Source organism: Festucalex cinctus, chromosome 19 (genome assembly GCF_051991245.1).
Source record: "Festucalex cinctus isolate MCC-2025b chromosome 19, RoL_Fcin_1.0, whole genome shotgun sequence".
Lineage (NCBI taxonomy): Eukaryota > Metazoa > Chordata > Actinopteri > Syngnathiformes > Syngnathidae > Festucalex > Festucalex cinctus.
Window position 1 is genome coordinate 9,325,956 of NC_135429.1, and position 25,672 is coordinate 9,351,627.

The window sequence follows — 25,672 nt, forward strand, 5'->3', positions numbered from 1 at the left end:
CATCCACTTCTATGCCTTTCTGTAAGTCTTGTGGCCACACCCCTCTGAGAAAATCTTTTCAAGTCTCACAACGCCATTTTAACGTGCGGACTGGCTAACACTTAGCCAATCTCTCCTCTTTGATCGCTGACACCCACGTCACTTACCAGACCAGGCCCTTAATGCATGAGTACACAGTGTTGCCACAGTTACCTTGAAAAAGTAACTTAGTTACTTTACTGATTACTTGGTTTTAAAAGTAACTAAATTGCGTTACTGGTTACTTGATTTTAAAAGGAACTAAGTTAGATTAAAAGTTACTTTTTTAGTTACTTTCAGCAGCTGCCGATAACACCATCTCAACATAAAAATAATGTGGTAGAAACGGAGTTCCAAATACTTTATTGAAAGTGCATTTTTAACATGAAAATAAAGTTGTTTTTTTATGAAAAACAAAATAGGCAGTCTCTCTTGACTTCTTGTAACGTAAATACTTTTTATAAAACAAAAAATAAAATTCCCCTTAATTCCTCTATTGTTTCTTCCGCTATTCCAGTGTGTACACTTGAGTCGACTCGTGCATGCTGAAAAGTGAAAACGTGACTTGTCTGACGTCACTCCCCCTGGCGAGAGGGCGGAATTATTTTTTTTTACCACTTTTATGGTCCATAATGTACACTTTTTTTGTTGCGTTGTGTGCCTGTTGGTTAATAAAACTAGTAGTAAAAGTATCATCACTTTTGTTTTGAATGTGCAAACCATTCACGACCAGACCATGGCTGAATTCAATGTGGTGATCAATGATTTCCGCCTTATCTTCGTAGTTAGCGGCAGTTGTTTGTGACTGTTACAACAGTGAGATATTTTGCCTTCTTCATGAAAATGTGGAGTAACGCATTGATTCTCTGGACAGTAACTTTAATCAGACTACTTTGTAGACTAAAGTAACGCGTTAGACTACTAGTTACTTTGGAAAGCAATTTTTTTTTTAGTAACGCGTTACTTATACCGGCAACACTGTGAGTACATGAATGCAAATCTCTACTACTGCTTGGCACATGTTTGTGTGGACGTATGGATAGATGAGGTAGTTCGTAAACAACCGAGGGATTCAGAGGAAAGTTTCTTTATAGCGCCTCAATCAGCAAAAATGTGCAGGAATGACGTATGCTCCGTGGGAAGAAAAGCAGAACCTTGGACGTTTCTTTTGCCACACTTCAGCCCATTACCTGAGTCAGCTAACACTCCCCCGCCATAAACTGCCACTTTTAATTTCCCGATCATTTGCCCACTTGGCTGCCTCTGCGCTCTTCCTTCCTCTCGTAGAGGACGGGAGTGTGTTCACAGTGGAGCAAAGCCAACAATTCCCACCCAAATCCTCTCCTCACAATTTAGAAAGCCACATGTTGATTTCAAATCCTGGCTTTGAGACACCAATCATGCCGCCGGCCTCTCCGCTCAAGGCATTCTCGCCGTAATAGCCCACTTCCATTTCATTAAACAGCACAATAGCTCTACTGTGGTGCATTTATTATTTTCACAGTAATGACTTTTGATGCGTCGGGCTTAAAAGCAGCACCAGTTGGGCTGATGGAATGGCAAGACAACACGCCGCCTCGTATCTGACCTCAATTACACTAAGACCTTCCGTGCTGATATTCTTTGAAACAGTCACTGTCTATTATTTTGCCACATTTCTTATTTTCATTTTCTGTTTTTGCAGACTTTAGAGGCAGTCCTCAACGTCAAGTACTCCGGGGGAGCTGGCAAAGTGGAGGGCTACTACAGGGAGCTGTGTGTCGGAGTCCATGTTGATGTCGAACCGTCTTTGTTCTTCACCAGAGTGAGCACGCTCCCCGCTACCAGGTAACATATGGCGATGAGAATTGCTGTGCCAAATCATGCTCGCCTACAAAAAAAAAAAAATCCTGCAAAGTATTCTAAGGTATCGGATCTCACTAAATGATAATTGATTGGTTGTCAAGCGTTTGTTTGTTTTTTCGCTTCCGGGATCTGCTTGGAAGACGTTTGGTGCCGCTGATCATAAATGCTAATCCTGTAGAAAAAAAGTTCAACACAATCAAAATGGCGTGAAGAGTTTGCAAATACAATACTCGTTACCTAAAAGTCTAAAAGCTAACAGTTAGCTTAGCTACTTCCATTTCTTCCTCTACTATGATTTTTTTTTTTTTGGTCATTTCCGACAAGGGCCGCAGTCCTGCATGTTTTATAGGTTTCTCTCCTCAAACACAGCTGAATCATATAATGAGGATCATTAACAGGCTTTGTGTTTTTTGGTTGCGATACCGTTTTGTGTTTTGTTGTCTTCTCGAGTACACCACACACTTTCGACAGGAAAGACACTGCTTTTTTTTTTCTTTTTTTTCCCATGTATGGGTTCTTCCAGCCTATTCATTGTTTACTATTAAAATAATCACTCCAGCTATTTGCAGGAAAAAAACAAACAAACACCTTCTTACAGATTTTTTTTACTGTTTCCGAAACACCCTAAGACGCAACAAGATGCTGCCAAAACCCAGTTTAAACAGGAATGTACTACTGTAAAAGGTGATGAGTATGTTGAAGCAAATATGTCGACAAGGAATGTGACGGTACAGGTATACCACGACACGGTCGTACCTCGGTTTTTTTTTTTATCCGGTTCCGTACATTTTCGGTTATATATTGTGCATTAAGAGAGCAACTTTTTCTCTCTCAAACGTATCTCTTTATTTGCTTTTGTCCTCAAAAACACATTTTATATTGTACCGAATAAAATCATTTATTTCGAGTCGGATGATCTGTCTCGATCGCACGTGAATAGACGGGATTTTTTGGTGGTCATTTTGCAGACGGGTCAGAAAGCGACAGACCTGAATCCAAATTAAATTGACTCTTATCTCTTGTTCACTCAAATCCGTCTCGTACACTCGATTAGATTCTGAGTCACTCTCCTCGAATGCATACACATTCCATGCGTCTGGCTTGACTTTTCATCTCCTCCAATCGTTTCACTGCAAAACCGGGGAGGGGTTGCGGGTTGGGGGGTGGGTTTTAGTCGGCAGGCGATCGTGGCGGCGTAATGGCCGCTTGAGATGAACCATTAGCTGTAATAATACCCACAGCGTACGCCATCCATCTTGGGGTCAGCGCTGATAGATATGCTGCTCAGCCGGCTGTACTGTCACCCTCGTACCGTTGCGGTATCTCGGCGAGCCTTATCTGCCTAATCTTATGACTTGAAGCTGAAAATATTTGAAATGTGTCAAAATGAAGAGTCTTTAAATGCGTGTGAGGCTTCCTGCAGGGGGAAGGCTCATTTGCATAATCCAATATTGCAGTCTTTGGCACATTAGTAAAACGTCAAATAGAGGAAATGGCGTGCTTTTGCAAGGTGGAAGGATTTGGAGCAACACTAATGGCGGTTACATTATTGTTGTTTTTTTGCACTCAATGTAAAAATGGCATATTCAACTTATAAATGTAGCAAAAATCACTCAAGGGCTAGATATAGGTCTCACACTGTATAATAAAATCCGCCTTTTTATGTATTAACAATCAGTAGTACATTTCTAAACAAGGTCGATTGTTTTGTTTTGTTTTTTTATATCTATAAATATGAATGTGACTTGAATGGAAATATTGTGTTCCAGGCTAACATGGAAATATTGCACTCCATATTAACTTGTGTTCAGCTTAAAAATGCAATGACATATTGTTGATTTGTCACCCCTCTGCTATTCAACTGCGATGACCATTCGCTAACATTTTGCATATCCCATTTCTGACTTTGCGCCAGCATTGTACTCTCTTTTATCTTTTCTTTTTTTCTCACATATAACGACCCTTTCTCTTGGATTGTAGCCCCGACTTTTTTTTTTTTTTCACCGTTCACCTTTCCTTTCAGCCTGTCACCACTTTCATCTTAGCGTCCACTCCATCACGTTACCTTTTCCCTTTTTCCCCTCAGTCCACAGCTACTTTAGAATTCTACTTTTGACTTTCATCTCAACTTATATGTCTGCCTCATTTATGCAATGTAAAAGGACAGAATACCCGAAATGGCGTCAAAAGGCAGCATTACAATATTACCCTTTCTTTATAATATTTTATTATTTTTGACTAATAATTTTACCTTACTGTACATTGTTTCTCAACCATTGTCATCAATTTTGTCACCCCAAACTACTTAGAATTGATGTTGCTCCTTTTGCTCAGTCGGCACTTTCACACGTCGTATTTTATGCCTACGCTATCGCTTTCCACCCACAGTGCTCTCTCCCCGTCTCACCTACTTTTCTCACGTCAACATTTAGTCAGCACATTTGACTTTTTGTTCCCGGGGATTCTTTTTTTTTAATACATAAAAACATGTGCCCATAAATTCCATTTAGCGGCTGCAGTATCATTTAAACAGCACTTTTCTCCAACCCCGCTGCAGGCCTCCTCTTTGACCTTTCCCCGTGCTGGGAGTGACACCATTTTGTTATTTTCCTCCGACTCGCTCTTCGGGGGCTTAGGGCGTATAAAAGGTGTCAGATTTGTTCAACGAAGTGGCAGTGAAACAGCATGTGTGAAATACGCAGTGATCCATACTTGAAAGTGGACATGTTAAAAAAAAAAAAAAAAAAAAAAAAAAAAAAAGCGTTCACTTCATAGGTTGTGTACCCTGGGAATAAAAAGCCTTTATCCAATGTGGGGTGGAAAAACTCTCTCATGGGATTTGTTGGAGGTTGATGTCATTCTCAACGGTTACATTTGTTGTTCTGTCGCCAACAGCTGATAGGTGCATTTATTATTTCCACCAAGTGCTGCAGTTCATTTTGCCATGCCATTGCTGGATATCGGGCCAAAATCAATGAATGTCTAAAGTCGTCACTTTAGAAGACACCAAAAAAGAAAAAAAAATTGTTCAACCGTTAACATTGCATCAACAAAGAGCGTAAACCATTTTCAACACTTTAGATTGGTCAATACTTTGTAAAGATAATACCCAAACATGTAGACTGACTGAAATTTGCATAGCCAAGTTGTAGGCTACAATACGCATTAACTCCTTGACACTTTACGATTCCGTGGCTATAAGCGTGTGGAAATATTTAGCCAAAAAAAGAGACCAGTAGCATGGTCACTACAAAATATGCAAGTCGAGCCTAGCTGTAATTAGCGGCGGGGAAAAGCACAACTGAATTTGTCAACTTTTTTTTTTTTTTTTTTTTTTTGGTGGCGTTGGACACTTTTCCTACTGCAGCAACATCAGCACATCCAGAAATCAGTGGTGGCCCAGAATCATTGATCCCTCTCGTAGTTTTTGTCTTTTGTTATCCACCTACCGCAAACTCACAGCCCACCTACTTCCACGTTATCCTTATTTTAGATATACGGTCTGACCTAAGCTTTCGGTATTTACAGCATCTGTGGGATTGACTGGTTGGCACTAGCTTTGGAAGCATTTCACAGCATCCTCTTCCTCACATATCAGCAATATGTTGAGCCCGGTTTCATTTGTTAGCAGAAATGTGTGAAATAGACAGTGGCATTCATTAACTTTCTTCTTCTTTCCCCTCTGACACACTTGCCGCTGTACCTGAAATAATCACGAGAAAAGGTCGTCTTCTAACCGGCACGGCTGTGTGCTTGAAATATAATTTTCCCTCATGTGTAGAACTCATGCACACAGCAGCGCTGATGCATTATATATATCCCGTTTTATTCCGTATATATAATATACACATTCCTGAGAATGTAACCATTTTATGGACATCAAAATGGAAGACCCTATTGGCAGCTTTGAATCATTTATCCACCTCAGGTGAATGCTTAATAAGGTTATGCTGCGTGAGGATTTCACAAGTAGAGCCACCGCGTGCGTCGAATGTTATTTTAGGCTCACGCTATTGTTTTTTTCCCAGCTAAACTGCCATCGAGAAATCCACATTGTCTGGCGTCTTGATCTGAGCTGGACAGTGCAAGAGCAATGAGTCTGTGTTCCTTATCGGGTGGCTCTGATTGATTGGCCCAGCTTACCGGCCCCGGCCTATAAATCAGTAGCTCGCCCCACTCAACCTGTTAATCACGTCTGCCAACAGAGACAACAAGACAATTAAAGAAACATAGGTAGGCCTAAAAAAATATGCTCTTTTAATTGCCGCTGCAGTTTATTAGTGACTCGGGCGAACACTGTAATTCCTCCATTAACTCTGGGATTGAAGAGACAGGAAACGGGCTGGGAGTAAGTTTCCGTGTTGCCTGCAGGCAAAATGAGGTCATGGGATGTTAAATTTGCAGTAAGCACATATATTTTTTTTAACACCCGTATTTGTCTTTGTGGTTACTTTGTGTTTTTTTTCTGATCAGAATACATTATTGTGTTATGGTTTTCACTATGGCAATATCTTATCACAAGTTACATCGGAGCAAAAGAAAAAAAAAAACTTGAGGCTTATCTGATGTTTCTGTTTTGTGCTATAATTCCCTTTCATCAGTCATTACCATGAGGGGAAATATCCACTTAGTTTAAAAGCCAGTCTCGTCTCCTCCCGCTTGATCTCAATCGCAAATTTGACCCCTCTTATGATCTTTAATAAAATGGCAGGCCTGTCTGTGATTTGAAGAATGACCTGCTCCGACCAGGTCTCCACTCTCTCATGAAAGCGTCAAAACCTTTTTGATGTTTTGACAAGGATTGATAGACGCTCCATGTTGGGTTCTTTACCAATCACGTGTCAGTGATTTTTTTTTTCTTTGCCAGTCAGATATGCCTTCACTACTCTCAATAAATAAAGGTCCAATTAACTCATTTACTCCCAATAACGTATAAATACGTTTTTTTAAATGTTCTAAGTGTCCCAAAGATATATTTATACGTTCTTTTGTTTTTTTTATGCTAGAGCATACAGAAGGCTTTGATGCAGCCTCTCAACTGCAAATAACGGTTGCAGAAATGGTAGTTATTACACAAACGGCCAGCAGGTGGCAGCAGAGCAAAGGAGATCAACCAGGGCCATGTAGAAAAAAAGCTCAATGACTTACATTTTTAAATAGATTCGTGAAAACTGATGAAACTTAGCTCTCTTCTAATGCTAATTGCTGCAAACGGAAACAGATAGAAACATACTTTTTTTTCCTGATGAAAGAAGAGACTTTAATCTTTCTTTTGATAGGTTCCATGCTTTTATATCAATAGAACACAATATTCTGTGGGCCTTGCAAAATCAGTCAAAATCCAGTAAAACAGCCGGGAGCGAACGGGACTGCTTCTGTGAAAATGGCTGGGAGTGAATGAGTTAAGCTCTGCCAAATATACGTTCAACATGAACCTCAGCGATGCTATACTTTTTAGCTTATATTTGTGGCAAATGACTTAAGATTCATGTATACTTGGGGTTATTTCTTTCCCGCAGCACCAGGCAGTGTCATCTGCTGCTGGACATCTTCAACCCAACAGAACATGAGCTCACCGTCAGTGCCAAGAATAACCAGGACCTGGTTCTGCATGCCAGCGAGTGCCAAAGGTAAGAAGAAGACGACCTTCACAAAATTTGGGAGGTGTGCTATATGGTGGATAAAACATTTTTAGCAATCGGGGGTGCCTAAGAATCTATTCAGTCTAACCATTTTGCTCACGTTCTAACTTTGTGCCAATAAATTGTAGAGGTTTTCTTTGGCAAGTTATCGAAATTCACTGCCATGTTTTTCCTCACGTGCAATTATGAAAATCCACGTTCACACAATTTGTTAGCAAATGTGGGGAAAAAATATTCAAGTTGCTTGAAAGACAGTGAAAATGTCATATATAGATCCTGAAACGTCCGCTTCAAACCAAAATGGACGACTTCCTGTGTATTTTCTGGAATGGGTTCTTGAGACTTTTTTTGTGGGTCTACTCATGATAGAAGTTCCTGCCAAATTGCATTTTGCTAAGCGAAACTTCCACAAGATTTTTGTCTTCGGACCATTGGAAATTACCAGATTTGCAGCCAAAATGGTCGACTTCCTGTGTCTTTTTGGGCATGGGTTGTTGAGACAGTTTTGTGGGTCTACTCATGATAGAATTTCCTACCAAATTTCATGTTACTAAGTGCTGTGAAACATACACAAGGTTTTGTCTGAAGACCACTGGAAATGGCCCAGTTTGCCCCCAAATTGTCTGCTTCAGACCAAAATAACTGACTTGTGCCTTTTCAGGCATGGGTTCTTGAGACCTTTTTCGTGGGTCTACTCATAATAGAAATCATTACCAAATTTTATGTTGCTAAGCAAAACATACATAAGAGTTTTGTCTTCGAACCCCTGGAAATTGCCCAATATACCCCCAAAACATTTGCTTAAAACCAAAATGGCCGGCCTCCTGTGTCTTTTTGGGAATGGGTTCCTGAGATTATTTTGTGGGTCTACTCATAATAGAAATCCTTTGCAAATTTGATGTTGCTAAGTGAAACACACAAGATTTTTGTCTTCGAACCACTGGAAATTGCCCATATACCCCCAAAACGTCTGCTTAAAACCAAAATAGTGTTTTTGGGCATGGGTTGCTGAGATTTTTTTTGTGGGTCTACTCATGTTGGAATTCCCTACCAAATTTCATGCTGCTTAAATGAAGCATGCACAAGATTATTGTATTAAGACCAGTGGAAATTGCCAAATTTGCCCCCAAAATTTCCAGTTCAGACCATTTCCTGTATCTTTCCAGGCATGGGTTCTTGAGACGTTTGTGGATCTACTCTTGATAGACATACCTACCAAATTTCACGCTAAATGAAACTGGCTTCAGTGGATGAAAGGCTTCATTTTTAACCAGGATGAACATACCTGCTGAGTTGGATCAAGTTATTGAGTATAGAAAATAATTTTCCTTCAGCGTATTAGTAGTTCTTCCAACATGTGCCTACAAATGAAACATGCCGCAGTTACTCCATATTTCCACCAAAATTATTACCGTAATATTTTGGTGTTCCTTCACCCGGAGATATCTCACCGTTTCTGTAAATGACCTCGGCCCGTCTCTCGCACCCCCCTCGCACAGCCTTGTCATTGCACGGCAGAGTGGCGAATTATGATTACTGTCAGTATTTTCTCTCCAGTGCGCCCCGCGAACGGACAGGCGCAGGCACGGTGACTCATAAGCCTGTTCCCACAGGGGTGGAATGTTATTGTGTAAGGGGAATTACTCGGTGACGGTAGAAATGGACAGTCAGCGTTCTATCAAAGGAAAGGAATGAATACTTGAAGTGATAGAACCAAATGCAACACCGCTTGCAATGATATTGTAGTCATTTTTTTTTTCAGTGAGAGTGGTTGTGTCTCGAAGTGAAATAAAGATGCCAATCAACTGTGCTTATATGAGTCATATAAATTTTATTAGGCCATCTGTCACCGATGAATAATCTCTGACATGTTAGCTGTTGCCTTGGTCATTTGTCACTAGTAAAAGCCTTCAGTAAAAACATTCAATAGTGGCCCTAGCGCATATTCAAGAAAGTCATTTTGGTGTACATGCCACCAAATCATAAGTAAGCTAGTTATTTTTATGGGTGTAAAGGGACAAATTTAGAGGTGCAGCCATAATTTAACTGCTAATTGCTGACTAAATTTCTTGATTATTTCTTTTAATAATCAATTAACCATGTTAAGACCTAAAATTGCTCAAATTGTGAGAATCTCAGGCTGTTGACGTTACATTTTTCCAGATTTTTTTTTTGTCCTCTAACAAAGCTGACATTATTTTGTTGAATTAAAAAAAAAAGACATTTACAAATGCTTTTGCTTGAGAAAACGATTGAATTCACATCTGAATCTCACATTTTCTGCTCAAAGTCAAAGCAAAAAATACAACAAGATCTGTAGCACGCAACTCTGAAAACTGAAAAAAAACAAAACAAAACTAATCAACTCGATGATCAGTGCTTCAATCTTGAATGTTGACAAACACGAGTTCATTCTAAAAAACAAAAACAAAAAAAAGTTTCGGTCTAGGATTTTGCATACATAGTGAAAGGCTGCTGGTTGTCCCATCTGGTGAGCCTCGTGTCGCTTCGTGCCTCCCCTCCCGTTCCACGTCGTACCGCCGTGTCATTTGATATTTTGCTTCTGCCTGGTGATGAATGTGATGTCAGGCTCAAGATGTTTTCCCGGAGTCTTAGGTAGACTTTTGAGACCGACAGGTTGGATAATTGATTCTGTCAATCATCCACGTGCTTAATTGTGTGAATAGCGAGAGTCAAGCAGTCATATTAGTGTATTTTAAAAAAAATAACACTTATGTCTTCTCCAGCTCAGAATGGGAGTCTTAGCTCCAAAACTTGGTTTGGTCACGGCATAGCCAGACGATGCACAAAGCAAGACCCATAAAGACATGGATGAGAGAGTTTGGTGTGGATGGACCTGACTGGCCTGCACAGATTCTTGACCTCAACCCGTTAGAGCACCTTTAGATGAATTTGAGCAAAGACTGACAGCCGTACCTTACAAAGTGCAAACACACTTCTGGCAAAATGCTCAGTGTCAACCCTTAAATGCGCTATTTGGCATCCACAAATTCACTTATTTGTGGATTTGTTTTCCAATATTTTTTTCAAATGTTTGTTTTGTTCTCGAGAAAGCTCCCTTTTTGTGGAATTTTTTTGGGGGTGGTTAGAAAGAAAATATGTTTCATCCTATTGCAATTCAATGGGCTTCAATTATCTGCGGATTTTGGCTTGAATGGTTTTAGATTGTAATACCACCATTGACCACTAGATGGCAAACATGGCTTAGTTACGCTTGCACTGCGTCTTAGTCCTATACTAAACCGTGATATGCAGGAAAAACAAAAGACTTAAAATTATATTAAAAAAAAAAAAATACGTGAGTTGATTTCTGTGGGACAAAACTGCGTAAAATGAGTTTTTATACTTAACTCTTTGACTGCTAAAAATGTTTAACAACGATTAGTAAAATCACGATGTATGCCGCCATAAACGTAAAATGATGTCAAGTCTGTGTTTTTTTTGTTTGTTTGTTTGTTTTTTGTCAATGGGCAGTTCACCACCTCAGTGCAGCACGCGCTGCCTGGTCAATGAGTTGTGGAATCAAAAACACTCACTACCTATGGTCAGCAGACGGCAGCATTGTATCTCTTTTAAATGGGCTCATTGCATATGAAATTACAATGAAACGTGATGAAAGCTGATGAAACTGAACGTTTTCAAGGATGATGTAAATGATCAAAGCCTTTGTCATATTTAAGTTTTTTTTTTATAACATCTGGCAGTCAAATAGTTAATGTTTTGTTGTTCAACAGTTTTGTGCCATCCTTGACTGGTTATTTGTATGCGTATCTTTTGCTATTCATACCTTTTGATGTATTTTATACAACACTGAGAAATTCTTAAATTAACAATTGGAGTATAGTAAGAGCATATTTTGCACATATGCATATATTTTGTCTATTTTTAAAGGTATTTTTAATTAATTTATTTTTCATGCATTTGGTTAATAAGTGTGTGGTGCTATTGTGCTTTTATTTAAGTGGTCCAAATTATTACAAATAGAGGAAGCCGGCGAGAATAAAGGAGACAGTATGGAAAGCATCCACACAATGCTGTGATGTCTTTACACTGGGAACTATCGCTTGAAACATTTTTTTCATTGTGTTATATTTTTATAGTCACAATCAGTATTTTCTCCAAATTCAAAAGCAATATTCGATATGATAGTGTTCAAGCTGAATGTAAGAAAAGAGAAGCTTTGGATAATGACAAATGTGTGATTTTGGCCAGCAAATAACACTTGATGTGCTTTTGAAGGCAACATTTCAACGCGGTGTGACCGAGTACCGCTTTCACATGCTCGCGTCATTGAGTGCGACGTTATTACCGCTCCTTTATCTCCTTGATAGGCTCCTGTCGTGGTGATGGAGCGTGGGGGTTAAAGTGAGACGTCAGAATGCATTTTGACACTGTGATGTTTGTTCGTCCCCAAAGTCCAAAGCTGCGTCACACACTGAGGCACGCACTGTAATTGAAACGGCAATAGGAAAACTTGTGTGTGCACTTTGACACTCCCTTGTGGTTGTGAAGTAATATTACATTTTGCGTGTGCATGTATGTGTTTTCTCTTCTTGCTTTTTTTTTTTTTTTTTTTTTTTTTTGGTAAATGTTTTTTCTGTTTTTCATGGGACAACACTGAAAAGAAACTAGCCTTTCTACAACGTGAATTGTTTTCCAGTGCTGCTTGAACCCTTACAATTAAAATGCATATATTCATTTTATTTTTTAAATCCATTTTCTTCTCTATAGAAGAAATTATTATTAAATAAGAATTATAATTAATAATAATAAACTCACTTCTCCCTCCCACTGCTTGCTGAATCAGTGGATGTTTCATCTATCCTTCCCTCCTTCCTCTCTTTAGTTTTTCCTCTGGTCTCTTGAGATCTCCCTAATTTGTTGGAATTTAGAGGTTTCTGGGGCTGGTGTAACTTTCTGGTTTTGTAACCATGTGGGTGGCAGGTGATGTTTAGCTGGTGCTGGATTTCACTTTGATTCATCTTTCTTTCCTTTGACCTTTCCTCTGGTCTCCTGACCTTCTGAACTTCACGACTCTGGCAAGACTCTGAAGTATCCGGTTAAGGTGAAGGCTAATGAGATTTTTATGAGGTTTTAGGTGAACTAAAGAGGACAAATTCACACAAATTCACACGCACACATATTTAAAAAAAAAAAAAAAGAGAAATGATGAAAATATGTTGAATCGGTAAGACTGCCGAATGAGTTCTCTCGCTCTTAAGAACATATATATATATATATATATATATATATATATATAATCGTGTTAATGTAAATAAGGAATAAGGGAGAGGCAACTTAAATGCTGGAGGGGACCTCAATTTTTCCATTAGTGCTACGTGGGGGCCCACTAGACGTATGACAACAATTCTATTTAAGACATGGACTGTGCAAAATACATGTGAATGAAATATATTTCATTTTTCATAATAGATTTCTCAATGTGTGTATAAAAGATCCACTATTATAGCCCGACAACAAAGCATTTGAAGCAAAGGTGAAAAGAACCATTTACTGTGAACTTGACCGGTCCCCACCATTGTCGCCTCTGTAAATCTCCTCATTGTAGTAGGTTAACCGCACCACTTTTCTCCTTTCCGCGTCGCTCCTCATTGGCGTTGAGCACTGACGGATCGCCGTGCACACGGGCGGCCACGCCTCGGCGCATGGGCTTTTCAAACAAAGCTTGTTTCCATGGTGACCACCTTCACCCTTTTGTGCTTGCGAGGCACATAATGTATTTGCAGTCAGTTATCCCGTCCGTCTTCAGTAAGTCCCAGTTGGACATGAATACTATCTTCTTTCTTTTTTTACCCTCTCTCTTGCTCTCCTCTTGCAAGGATATTTGCTTTGCCCGCCGTCTCTTTCGCTCACACTCATTGAAATTTATGAAATACTCATTACATGCACAATATGCCGTGTCGCGTCCAATAAAGACAAAAAAAAAATACCTGTGCATGCTGAGGACAGGCAATCGGAGCGCAATGTTTTGTGAAAATGATGAAAGCCGACAGTCTCCCAGGGATTCACAAATTCCCAACGTTGTCATATTTGCTCGGTGGAAAATATTGGGGACTGAGATCATGTCTTCCCCGGAGGGGTGCGTTACCCCCGTTGGTGTTGCTGAGATGAGGTTTGCTGGAGGTGCTGTAACATCAGGAGGGTTTCTAACTTTCTCTCGCTCTTTTTTTTTTTTTTTTTTTTTTTTAATGTTATACAGTGAACCCAGACAGATTCCAGAGCCACCCGTGATTGAGAAACATCCGCAATACAGAGAGGCCACATTAACTCATTCACTCCCAACCATTTTCTCTGAAGTGTTTTCCTGGATTTTGACTGATTTTTCAAGGCCCGCAAAATATTATGTTCTATTGCTATAAAAATATAGAACATACCAAAAGAGAGATTAAAGTCTCTTCTTTTATCAGGGAAAAAAAAGTATATTCCTATCTGTTTCCGCTGTGCAGCAATTAGCAATAGAACATAGCTAAGTTTCATCGTTTTTCACAATTCTGCTTAGAACTGTGGGGAAATCAGCCCTTTTTAACATGGCCTGGTTGATCTCTTATACTCTGCTGCCACTCAACCATTTTCTGCAGTAGAGAGACTGCATCAAAGCCTTCTCTATGCTATGGCATAAAAAACAACAACAAACGTATACGTACGTCTTTGGGACACTTAAAACATTTAAAATGTGACGTATTTATACGTTTTTGGGAACTAATGAGTTAAAAAGCTACTTGTTAATAGTTGGAATATTCATGAAGACGGGAACTTTGCCAATCACCTGTGATTTGATCTAGCCGTCGTACCTGAGCAGTCATCACAGATCAGACTTATATTTGTCACCGTTTATTTTCAAAACAACAACATCAACGAAAAAAGCCTGCTTGAAATCCAGCTGTGGCTCTGGCTGCATGATATCGCCTCCATTCACCTCTCACTTACACGTGACGCCGCCCAGCCCCTGCCCCCAGGAAAAGAAAAAGAAAAAAATCTTCTGGCTTTTAACAGCACAAACAGAAATAGCTCACTCTTGTCAGCCCCCGTAATAGTCTGCCGCCCCTCACTTTTAATGACGGCCGGCACATTAGAAGATTGTCCGCACGGTAACCTCCTTGGACGCGCCGGTGCGTTCCGTAATTGGCTGTGAGGATTTGTTTTGGATGGAGCTCAGCAGATTGAGTGAGGCGGGGACGGAGGGGAGTGGGTAGGGAGGGCCGCCGCAAACAAAGGGTTACACCGAGTCAGCCGCAGTCTAAAAATAGACGCTCGCTCTCGCCTGCCTCCGCATAGGCCTCCGTGGATCTCCGCCCTTAAGCGCTCGCACGTGAGCTAAAAATAACCTTCCCAAATGAAAACGTGCATACGCAGACTGTGCGAGCTCACGGCTTCTTCCCCTGCGGCATTAACACGTCGGCGGCGAATGTTGTCATGAAATGCTGCTTGGAAATTATTTTGTTTTCTGCATTGGTTTGGATGGGAATTGAGTCAGTTCTTAGTCACTATTCAGGAGCATGCGTACAGTCGCATGTATAGTAGAAAATTATAATCGTAAATACATCTCGGGAAGAAGATTAGGACTTAACTGATAATGGATTTTTTTTTGGCAGGAAAAATTAGTGATTAACTGATTAATCGGCCATTTTAGTTTAAAAATTTAGAGATAATATTTAAAATATTTTTTGTGTTTAATTAATCAAGTTATAAAGACAATAATTTGAATTAATTGTCATGTGCGTACTTGTCTTACCAGTAGTTGAATGTGTGTCAGATTTCTGTGAAATAAATGAGACCAATGTTGTGTACAAATGCTTTAAATGGTTATAGTAGATAAATATCAAACAATCAGCAAACATCAGCCAAATAACCAATGATTGTGGCCGATGTTTGAAGGGCCATAACCGTCAGATTTAATCGGCTTGCGGATTAATTGGTCGGGCTATAGATATGCAATGTTATAAAATAAGTCAGGCGTAAAAGATACCATCAGTATCGCGTCATATTCTCTTGTAGCGATGACATGATTTCATTGTAAATATAAAGACTTTGTGAAACCATGTCACCATCAATTTTGTTTGCATTTTTTCATGATTTAAACTGTTGCCCCGAGGGGTCAAACCCGGTCCAAAAAGTAAAAAACCCTGCCAGAGTTTGGTAAACGAGTTCAAGTTGGAAGCCAAATAAAACCCACGAACATCTTAGTCCAGATTCGAACCCCCAACCTCAGAACGTCAAATCATGAATTATAATTTCCTTCACCGCATGCAGAGGACACGTTGCCAATTCGACCATTCTGCAACTCCGTGTGCTCCCTTGCCCATCGGCGGCTTCAGCTCGGCAGTGGCAACATTTCCGAAATGAAAGTGGGCCCGTACACTTTGATATCATCATCATGTACTTTTGGTGGAAAGGCAACACGACATTTAATTAGCAACGGGTCGCTTCCCAGGGCCCCTCTCAGCTGGTGTTATCCCTGCCATTAGACCCACGTCGCTGCCAAATTATTGCGAGATGGCGGTAATTAGAAGCACGGTGTCAGGGGTCATACCCGGCGGACACAATGTTGTTTGAGGTGTGCCTTTTTTCAAATAGATGTGTGGCCAGCATCATCGGGAACTTTTCTTGGTTGGTGAGTGACATTTCACGGAAATTAGCCAAACTGCATTATTACTCCACGCACTAGTAGGTTGTACAGTGAGTCCTTGATTTACGATATGTTCCCTTCCTGCATTCAAGATTATTCAGATTTTTGGATGGAAGAAAGCAGGCATTCTTTTATTTAATCAATAAAATATTGTAAACACCTGCTTTTACATTGTAAAACAATGACTGAACCACTAATTCAATCCGTTTCACAAGGTTGGTGGGTACATCAATCCCTCTCATGTTATATTGCTTAATTGTTAAGTTGCTGTTTTTAAATCACTAAGCAATACCAAATAACAATTGTTTATTGAAGCTACTATATTTTGGGAGGAAAAATGGTTTGTAATACACTTTAATGCAGTTTAATTGATGGAATAATTGATAGAATCATCAATTCTAAAAACATTCAATACTAACAGCCCTATACATTTTCGCTCAGTGGACATTCGGACGCCACTACAAAATGGCGTGACCCTCTCAGTAGGGCACTATATAGAGACGAGGGTACACATTCGGAGACAGCCACACTTCTTTATTATCCTGTTTATCTGTATGACTATCGGCCACCGATATTATCGTGCATCCCTAATTCATATCAATGGAGAAAGATGATTTAAGATGCCTGTCTTACCTTTTCAGCAACTAATCTTACAAATAAAATATCCTGCATTAATTCCTCCGAGGCAGCTGTTGCCGGCTGACGTGCCGTGTTCATTGTTAACATTTCACCCTGCTAACTCCCCGAGCGCCCGCCCAACATCTTCAGGTCGGCGCACCTCAGCATTTGAAAAGGACTGTCAGCAAACAAAAGGTTCCGTGAATCGTGTGAGCCGGCGCCGCCTTGAATGGATTTCATCAAAGCAAAATAGCCAGAATAATGATCTTCGAATTGGATCTGCTGATGAATGCCTTCAGCTGACTCAAATCACCCCTTGCTTGCCGTAAAACTCATTGCGAGTCATGACAATCCCAATGAGATACGGGCGCCAAACGCACTGAGCTTGCCAAGCACGGCCAAAAGGAAATAGAATCTGTATTCATAGACAAATGAAATAACAAAATTTATGCAAGTTTGCCTTTTGGTTTGCGCAAAATCTTTATAAGAATATCAAGATGCTAAGTGCTTCAATCTGGCTCATCCGCCCGCATGCCTTCCTCAGCCCAAGAAGTAAAAGCTCATGAAAGGTGTTATCGGGCAAGGCGGGGAGGTGAAATGGACCGCGGCATTTGGTGCGGAGATGTTCCTCGGTGGCCACTCTTCAGCACTTGCTTTGTTATTGAAAGTCTTGTAACCGTTTAGATTGGTCTGTGGACCCCCCCCCAAAAAAAGATGGTAAGGTCATATCGCAGGGAAGAGTCAATGACGTGTTGTGCCTGCAAACTTTGGCCCGGTGCTTCGCTCTCCGCATACTAAGATGTTGGTGCTGATCATTCTGGCAGGCGAGGGAAAGAAATTGGTCCCTCTTGTGGGAGTAGCATTACGTACCCGGTATACAAAATTTCTTATATTGACAACAAATTGATTTTTAAAAAGTTTAAAAAATGAAATGGGTATTGTAAATACACTGTACAAATGTGGCATTTCTGATAGGTGGGAATTGAAATCACGTAATTATATGGAATTCGGGGGAATTATATTGAATTGAAGGAACGATACGAGCCCTAGCTCTAAATCTTACCCTATAACCCGAACATGTTCCTCCAAATGATTGAAGAACACAAAAATTTGCAATATTTGGTGAAAAATATGGAATTTTTGCTTGTGAGAATTAGGGGAATGATGAAAATTGACCCCATAAAGCTGAAGATTGAGAATTTTGAATGGGAGTAAATTGTTGAATGTCTCATTGGAAATAAATGGGATTTTCTTTTTAAAATGTTGAATTGTGGGAAAATTGTGAATGTTATGAATGAGAAAAGTAAGAGCGTGCCAAGTGTGAATTTTTGGAGCATGTTGAAGTTGGAATGGTTTGAATTGGTCGAGAAATGTAGAAGTAGTTGAACGGCAAAAATGGCAGAATGGAAAAAATATATAGTAATAAAAATAAAGGTGGAAAATGTTGAATTGTGGGAAAACAAACATTAGGAATGAGAAAAATAATAGCACGTGAAGCGTGAGTTTTTGGATCATGTTGAAGTTGAAAAGGTTTGAATCAGTCGAAAAATTTAAAGGTAGTTGAATAGGGAATTAAAAAATATGCAATAGTAAAAATAAAGGTAGAATAATAATTATGAACTGCTCTGTTAGCTTAACTCATTCACTCCCACCCATTTTCGCTGAAGCAACCCCTTTACTGGATTTTGACTGCTTTTGCAAGGCCCACAGAGTATTTGTGTTCTATTGCTATAAAACATGGAATGGAAAAAAACATGGAAAAAAAGTACATTTCTGTCTGTTTCCGTTTTGCAGCAATTGGCATTAGAATATAGCTAAGTTTTGTCACAATTTTGTTTCTAAACAATGGGGAAAAGAATTTTTTGCAACATGGCTCTGTTTGATCTCTTATACTCTGCTGCCACCTGCTGGCTTTTTTTTTTGTAATAACTACCATTGCTTCAAGCGTTTTCTTCAGTTTAGAGGCTGCATCAAAGCCTTCTGTATGCTCTAGCATAAAAAAAAAAAACATTTAAAAAAACGTATAAATACGTCTTTGGGAGCAAATTAGTTGATTACGGCATGTTCCGGCTTAAATATTTGGGCTGTTGCTGTCGTAGGAATAGAAATATGTCATGAACAAAGAGCCATCTGTATACATTTGATATGAAATTTCTGACTGCTGTCATTTCCAGGAAAAAAAATGAACTAACCTTTTCAGTTCCCTCATGTTGCAGTAAGTGGTTGTTCTTGTTTGAAGTGTAAATGTACCAGCTTTGTAATTACTTGTCCAAAAAGACCAGCAGCCCCCCACGCCGTGCCAGACGGTGTCCATTTGCCTTGTTGTATTTTTAGTCCTGGTGTATGTAATGTTTGAAAAAAGAAAAAAAGCAGCACGCGGAAAGTGAGACTTCAGTGGTTGACATAAGCCTTGTGCCACTAATCTTCAAAGGTGTCTGTTTGAGTGTTGTTCTGCTGCAAGACCTGCAGTTTAGCTGTTTGTTTTTTTTCCCCCGCCTTGTTGTTTTGAAGCATCATTATCTCATTTTTGCTGCTTTGTTGTAAAGGCTCCCAGACGATAATTGCAATGTTTTGTTTTTTTCTCCGTGTCGCTTTGATGCACGTCTGCACTCATCAATAGACTTTTTATTTTTTGTTTCCATCATTCTGCTCTGTGTTGGTTCGTAATCCCGTACGTAAAGAGGTGTGACAGATGAGATCATTTCCTCTGTTTATCCTCCAGGATGGCCATCCAGGTTGACAAGTTTGACTTTGAGAGTCTGCCGCTGCCCGACCAGGAGACGATTCGCTTGACGAACCCCAAACAGCTGGAGGAGGAGCGGCAGCATGCTCAGGGCTGCCAGATCAACAGCAAACTGGGCATCTGTTGGAGCATCATATCCTTTTCCGCTGACGTAAAGCACCTGGAATCAGGGTTTGCGTTCATTATTTAGCATTCCGGCAGTCTTTAGCCGCCTCATTCCAGAAGGAGGTGATGTATTTTTTAAGGTGGCGAGTAGATTTGGAGAGTTGAGTGATAAAAGACATCTGGAATCTACATCTGGAGGCCCTCTGGCCGGCGGGGGAAGTTGTTCCTCGGCGCTGACAGATGGCGAAGCTTATGGGCTCCGTGCTTGACACTTTGACACCGTGAAGCGATGTTCTAGTGTGTCAATCTCAACGTGTGGCCGCTACTCAGTCCGACATTGTTTCAGGCCTCTCGAAGAAAGACTTTGAGGCAGTCTTGTATCTAAGGCAGGGATGTCAAAGTCAGTTTTTGTCGTGGGCCACATCGTGGTTATGGTCAAACTAAATAAACATTTTTATTACATGAAACTAGTGTTGTTCCGATACCGATACTGGTATCGGCAGAGGTGCCGATACTGCATTAAAACAGTGGTATCGGTATCGGTGACTACTCACAAGTAACATGCCGATACCATTAATTCCAACGCTAATGTAGGATTTTGTATGCAGCATCTTGTGTCTTGCTGGTGCACGACATTCACAGGTATGTAACATGTTCACTGCATGCCGATCTAAGATATCCTATTGGCCCTTGAATGCTCTGAACCAATAGCAGGACAGCTTTTACATGTTGAGGAAAAAAAAAACAACTTAAGTATCGGTATGGTATCGGTATCGGCCGATGCTGCAAAGCTGGGTATCGGTATCGGGAGCCAAAAAACGGTATCGGAACAACACTACATGAAACACATTTTCCACTTGTTGTCTTAAAAAAAATCTTTTTACAATCAATTACCCTAACAATTACTCAGTCGATTACATGTGTAACTGGTGATGGAAGCAGAAATTTTTGTCAACCAGTTGTTGCGGTGGACTTAGCTGATTTTTTTCACAGTTCTAATAATATCATATAATAATAGCTGTGATTGAACACAGAAGTGTGTATCAAACTGGTAGCCCTTTGCACTAGTCAGCAACCAAGCTTCAAAAAGGTCGGTGACCCCTGCTTTAAGGCGATCCTAATTATGGTCAATTTTGACTGTCTTATTGAAAACTGAACACAATATCAGTCTCACTTGGAATGCAAGGGACTGCATAAATAATGTGACCCCCGAGGACAGATTGAATCGAGGAGACTCAATATCAGGGCAGCCGCTTGTGCTCGTGATGAAATTGAAGAAATCTCGCTTGGTCATACGGCGCAATTTGGCTCTATCTAAATAACATCAGGGTCAGCTTGCAATTATTCATGTTGTCAGGAGGAAACTTTTGACCTGGAAATGTTTTTGAGAGAAAAGTTAGAGGATCAGTAAAGTCATTAGAAGTCACTGTTATCCCTTAACAAATTACTGAAACTGCACATGAGTTTAAACTGACATGTTAGCTTAGCTTCTTTTACGGTCTAGCCCATAGCATACATTACAATATCCTAACATATGCGAAGTGGAACACACCTATAACTAGTGTTGGCCGATTGAATGAAAGTCTTGTATAAAGTTAATCTGGGAAGTATTCACAACACTTCCCTTTGTCCACATTTGGTCATGTGTCTGACATCAGAGCTCTGAGGAACTAATTGTCTAAATTTAGTTCCGAGTCATCGTTCCACCATTATTTTGCTAAAGGTTCTTTGATTTCTTGCTTGCTTTATCGCTAACTCTCAAAGGTTAATCGAAGTGTGTTGTTCACTTGTATTCCACATCCAAATGTCAGCTGTGTGGATGATCATTGTATATTATCTGGATAATTGCTCTCTTATAGCCATACTTGTTCTGCCGCAACATCGATCAGATTGTTACTACCTCTGGAGTCGGGTTATAAACACATATTTCCCAGCAGCCCTTGACATTTTGTGGCGAGCACTAATAATGGTAATAACCTAACATTAGTTTGTGTAATTTAAAACAGAGGTCCCCAACCACTATTTGGTACTGAGCTGCACAAGAGAGAATGACCCAAACATTTTATTGCTTACCAGTCTGGAAAAAAAAAAAAAAAAAAGTGTTATTTTTCATACAATTGCACAATTTAGCCATAATAAATGTTACAAAAATATTTGTGTGGACTGGTGACTAGATGTAATAATTCACAATGAACAAAATTGTCTGGAGGCCACAAGTTGCTTCATGTTCCAAATAACACTTGCTCTGAATTTGAAAAGGAAAATGTACTGTTTCTGTCATTAATGTCCAGCATAAAACACTAATGCCATTTCGGGGCAGAAAAAGAAGTCCACACATTCCGAACTCCTGCGTGTTGCTAAAGTGTATCACAAAGTTTCTTCGTGTATTCCCTTAACCCCACTCCACCCCTCCCTGCGGCGCCACGGCGAGGCCAGCGTCGAGGGAGTCCTCAACCAACTGGTCCTGGAGCACCTGCAGCTCGCCCCCTTGCAGTGGGGTGAGTTTCACGCGGCACGGCGTGTTTATTTCTCACCGTGAGAAACTTCATCCCCGGTTATCCAGTCACCTCATTACCTGTCATTTAGCATGTGAAGCCCCACAACTGGTCTCAAGCTATGTTTTTATTTGCATATATAATGGCCTGCAGTCTATTTTGGAGAAGTGGAGACCGCAGCTCGGGTTAGCTCGCGAACCTCTCGGGACGCGGCAAGTACTTTTTTCGGTCGCGCCATCTGCGATCATCATCTGAAATCACTTTTGATTCACCGAGGGTGGTTGTTTTTTTTTCAGAGATTCATGGCACCTCGTTTTGGGCCTTGCCAGCTTTTTGATTAGTCAGCTGGGGCCATTGTGCTTTTTTCCCCCCTACAAAGATGAAGCAATCAGCAAAATGAGGCAAAGTGTGGATTTTTTTTTTTTTTTTTAAAGACGGGCAGGAGGAATTGTGAAGAAGTTACCTGGGGAAATTCTGAAAAAATAACAAGCGTTACGTTGTTTTTGCCTCTTTTCCCCATTGTCCTTATTTCCGTAAAGGTGTCCTCACACTTTCCAGTCTCGGCCTTACGAGCCCTGCTGATTATATGAGCCAAGTAATTTGCTTCAGCCCATTAGGATGCCTTTATCTGTGTTGCCAAAACTATCATCGGCTCAATTACGGATGTAATTCAAGCTTTTCCCTTGCGTCTAAAATTGTAAGTCTAATTGGTTACTTTGACTTGCTTTTTCTTAGCTTTACACTTCGAGAGTAAAATTAATAAGCCCTGCTTGCCAAACGTTTGGTTTGTAGTTGTAGTTGTTTCGGGGTTGTTTTCTAAAAAAAAAAAAAAAAAAAATGCTCTGTTTATTTTTGTGTGTGTGGTGTTTTCTACCTTTTGACAGTTATCAGGAAAGAAGTTGCTGTTGTGTGGCCATAATGATGCTATCTGTCAGCAATCCCCATGTCGGATTATCTGTTTTTCACTTTGTTATTCATGTTAAGAGAGCAAATGCAGGCCAAAGCATACAGTTTTCAAAGCAAAGTCACAGGAAGTTTTTAACAGTTCAGGCACATCTTTTATTGCAAATTTGTTCCTGCATCGTGGGAGAGATCTTTTATTTGAAAAAGGCGCTGCCGGGCTGCAAAAAGAAAGTGTAAATAAGACCAGTCACGTCTCCGATTTATGAGCTTGAATCGATGATATGAATCTTGGCTTGGCTTCTTTACTAATTCCAATAGATTTCGACAGAGTCTTTTGTGATTTTCATTTCAATTTAATTTTCCACCTCAGCAATCAAAGTCGACTTTTCAGACCCTCTGTAATTCTTTTGACAAAAATTCAGGGTGGTGGAGGGGTAGAAAAGCTCCCAGAATTGTATGCATCAACCATTGATTTCATTATGTGTCTGAAAAGGGTAGACACTTTTACAAACTCCCTAAATGCCAGAAGCTTAGTCTCGGAGATGCTCCGCTAATGTTTTTCTGAAGGTTACTGCCTGACTGCTTTTATTATCTCTGACAACGTTTTATTGCACTCACAGACATCATAAGAGGTGCTCTGCTTTCTCGGAAGTGTTCACAGGGAAGACGTTTGTTGGCGGGCTTGGCCAATGAACGGCAGCCCAGAGTAAGAAGCAAAACAACCGCCATGAATTGCTTTAATGCAGACTCAACATGAACAACAATGAGGGATTTCAGAGCGTCATTTGTTTTTTCTTCCATCTGTCAAGTTGATATTTAGAACTGATTCAAACATTTACATATTGTTTAGTTATGCTTTCCGTTGACTCAAGTCTTCTTGACTATTTTTTGCTGTTCTTGTGTTTTCTTCCAGCCCATTATACCAAAACTATAACACTATAAATCACTTTGAATTGCCCCATACTTTTTTGGGCAATTTATCAACCATGATAAACTGCCCTACAGTATCGCTGCAAACTTTAGTAAGTAAAAAAGAAGTGTATTTTGTAGAGCTCTTTTCTGAGACAGCGGTCAGAAGGTGCTTTACAGGACAGAATACTTTTAAAACTTTAAAACAAGGGAGAAAAAAAATGCATCAGTGTAAACAGAGTAGGTGCACAAAAATGCCAATAAACTTCAACATAACATATTTTATAGCAGTCGTAATTCGTTTTGCACACAATTTAAAATGTCTGTGACATGCTTTGGCCATAGCACCCCTCAAGACCTATATTACAAATAAATTGGTTTATATACTGTAGCATTTTTCTAAATATGCAAAAGCACAAATAAATGATTTGTACAATTTTTAGGACTAAACACAATAACATTATGTGGCCCTTGCGTCCTTCTGATTTTCTGTATGTGGCCCTCAAATGAAAACGTTTGGACACTCCTGTACGACACAATCCAATCCATTGAACAAAAATACCTTACAGTGTAACAACATTCGTACCTTTACACAGTAACAGCAATGCCGGAACAGGTGGTTTTATTTGCCTTTTGCAACCTGGTGTTATGTAGATAAGCTTATTGATGATGGAGTTGCTGGTCTGTCGCCATAATTAACTCATTGACTGCCATTGATGGAAAAAGACGTCAAATAATGCATTTTTGCTGGGCTGGCAGTGAATGTGTTAAACACAATGTGTCAATATATTTTGTGATTATATTGCAACCTCCTTTTTTCATTTTTTTTTTAAGGCAAATGTTGCTTAAAAATCCATCAATTTTGGTTACATCTCATCTTAAGTAATTGACTGCCATTGATGGAAGAAGACGTCAAATAATGCATTTTTGCTGGGTTGGCAGTGAATGTGTTAAAGGCAAAGTAGTGCGCCTCGTGACAAGGTGTCACTATATCAACTTAATGGCGTGTTGCTAAATACACAATCACCTTGGCCAATCGGATGGAGGTGATGCTTGCGTAGTTTGCATATCAGAGACTTTATAAAAAAAATGATAGCAAAACAAAATATGCGAAATGAAATGAACTTGAAATTTTAAACAGCAGCATATTGCTCGCAACTGTTTTGCTGAGAGAAGCAAAACAGCCGTCCTACATGCGGACTTTGCACCCATTGCTCGCCCTTTCTCAATGGAGCACAAATTCACCCATGAATGGAAAGACAAATGTTTAGCCTGGAAGAGAGCTGGAAAGAGGGGGGGGGGGGGGGGGGGGCACGCTGTAAAAGGCGGAGAGATAATTTAATAAGACGGTACTTGTGAAGCGACTCACACAGTCGTGGTTTTTATTTAACCCCCACCCTCTCTTCCTGCTGCCCTTCTCACACAGATGGACGTTTGGCTTTTGAGCACACACAGGGGGGATCTTGCCTCTTGAAATGTTTTTGTCAGGTGCCCGGCAGCCTACTTGCTCAAAACAATTACCCTGCTCCAGTTCTGTAGTAGTGACGTGCATGCTTGGCCGCAATGAAAGAAGGTTTCTCATCGCACGTTACTGGTAATTTGTGTGCAAGTACACACTCGGATATGTGAAACACTGCTGTTGAGCCTTTAGAAAAGGTGGCATAGCTTCCTCTAGCCCAACTTGTATGTCAACGTGCATTCTCCTAGTTTTAACATTCTAAAAACG

The 25,672-nt window shown here is 40.1% G+C and overlaps 1 protein-coding gene across 4 annotated transcripts in view; it reads left to right on the forward strand.

Annotated features, from left to right (window-relative positions):
• trappc9 (trafficking protein particle complex subunit 9) overlaps positions 1-25,672 on the forward strand; it is a 133,871-nt gene that overhangs the window by 71,240 nt on the left and 36,959 nt on the right. For all 4 annotated transcript variants that reach the window (XM_077507023.1, XM_077507024.1, XM_077507025.1 and 1 more), the window contains 4 exons: positions 1,703-1,845; positions 7,383-7,493; positions 19,514-19,666; positions 22,046-22,137. In XM_077507023.1, coding sequence (XP_077363149.1) covers positions 1,703-1,845; positions 7,383-7,493; positions 19,514-19,666; positions 22,046-22,137 — 499 coding nt within the window. The remainder of the gene's footprint in view (positions 1-1,702; positions 1,846-7,382; positions 7,494-19,513; positions 19,667-22,045; positions 22,138-25,672) is intronic.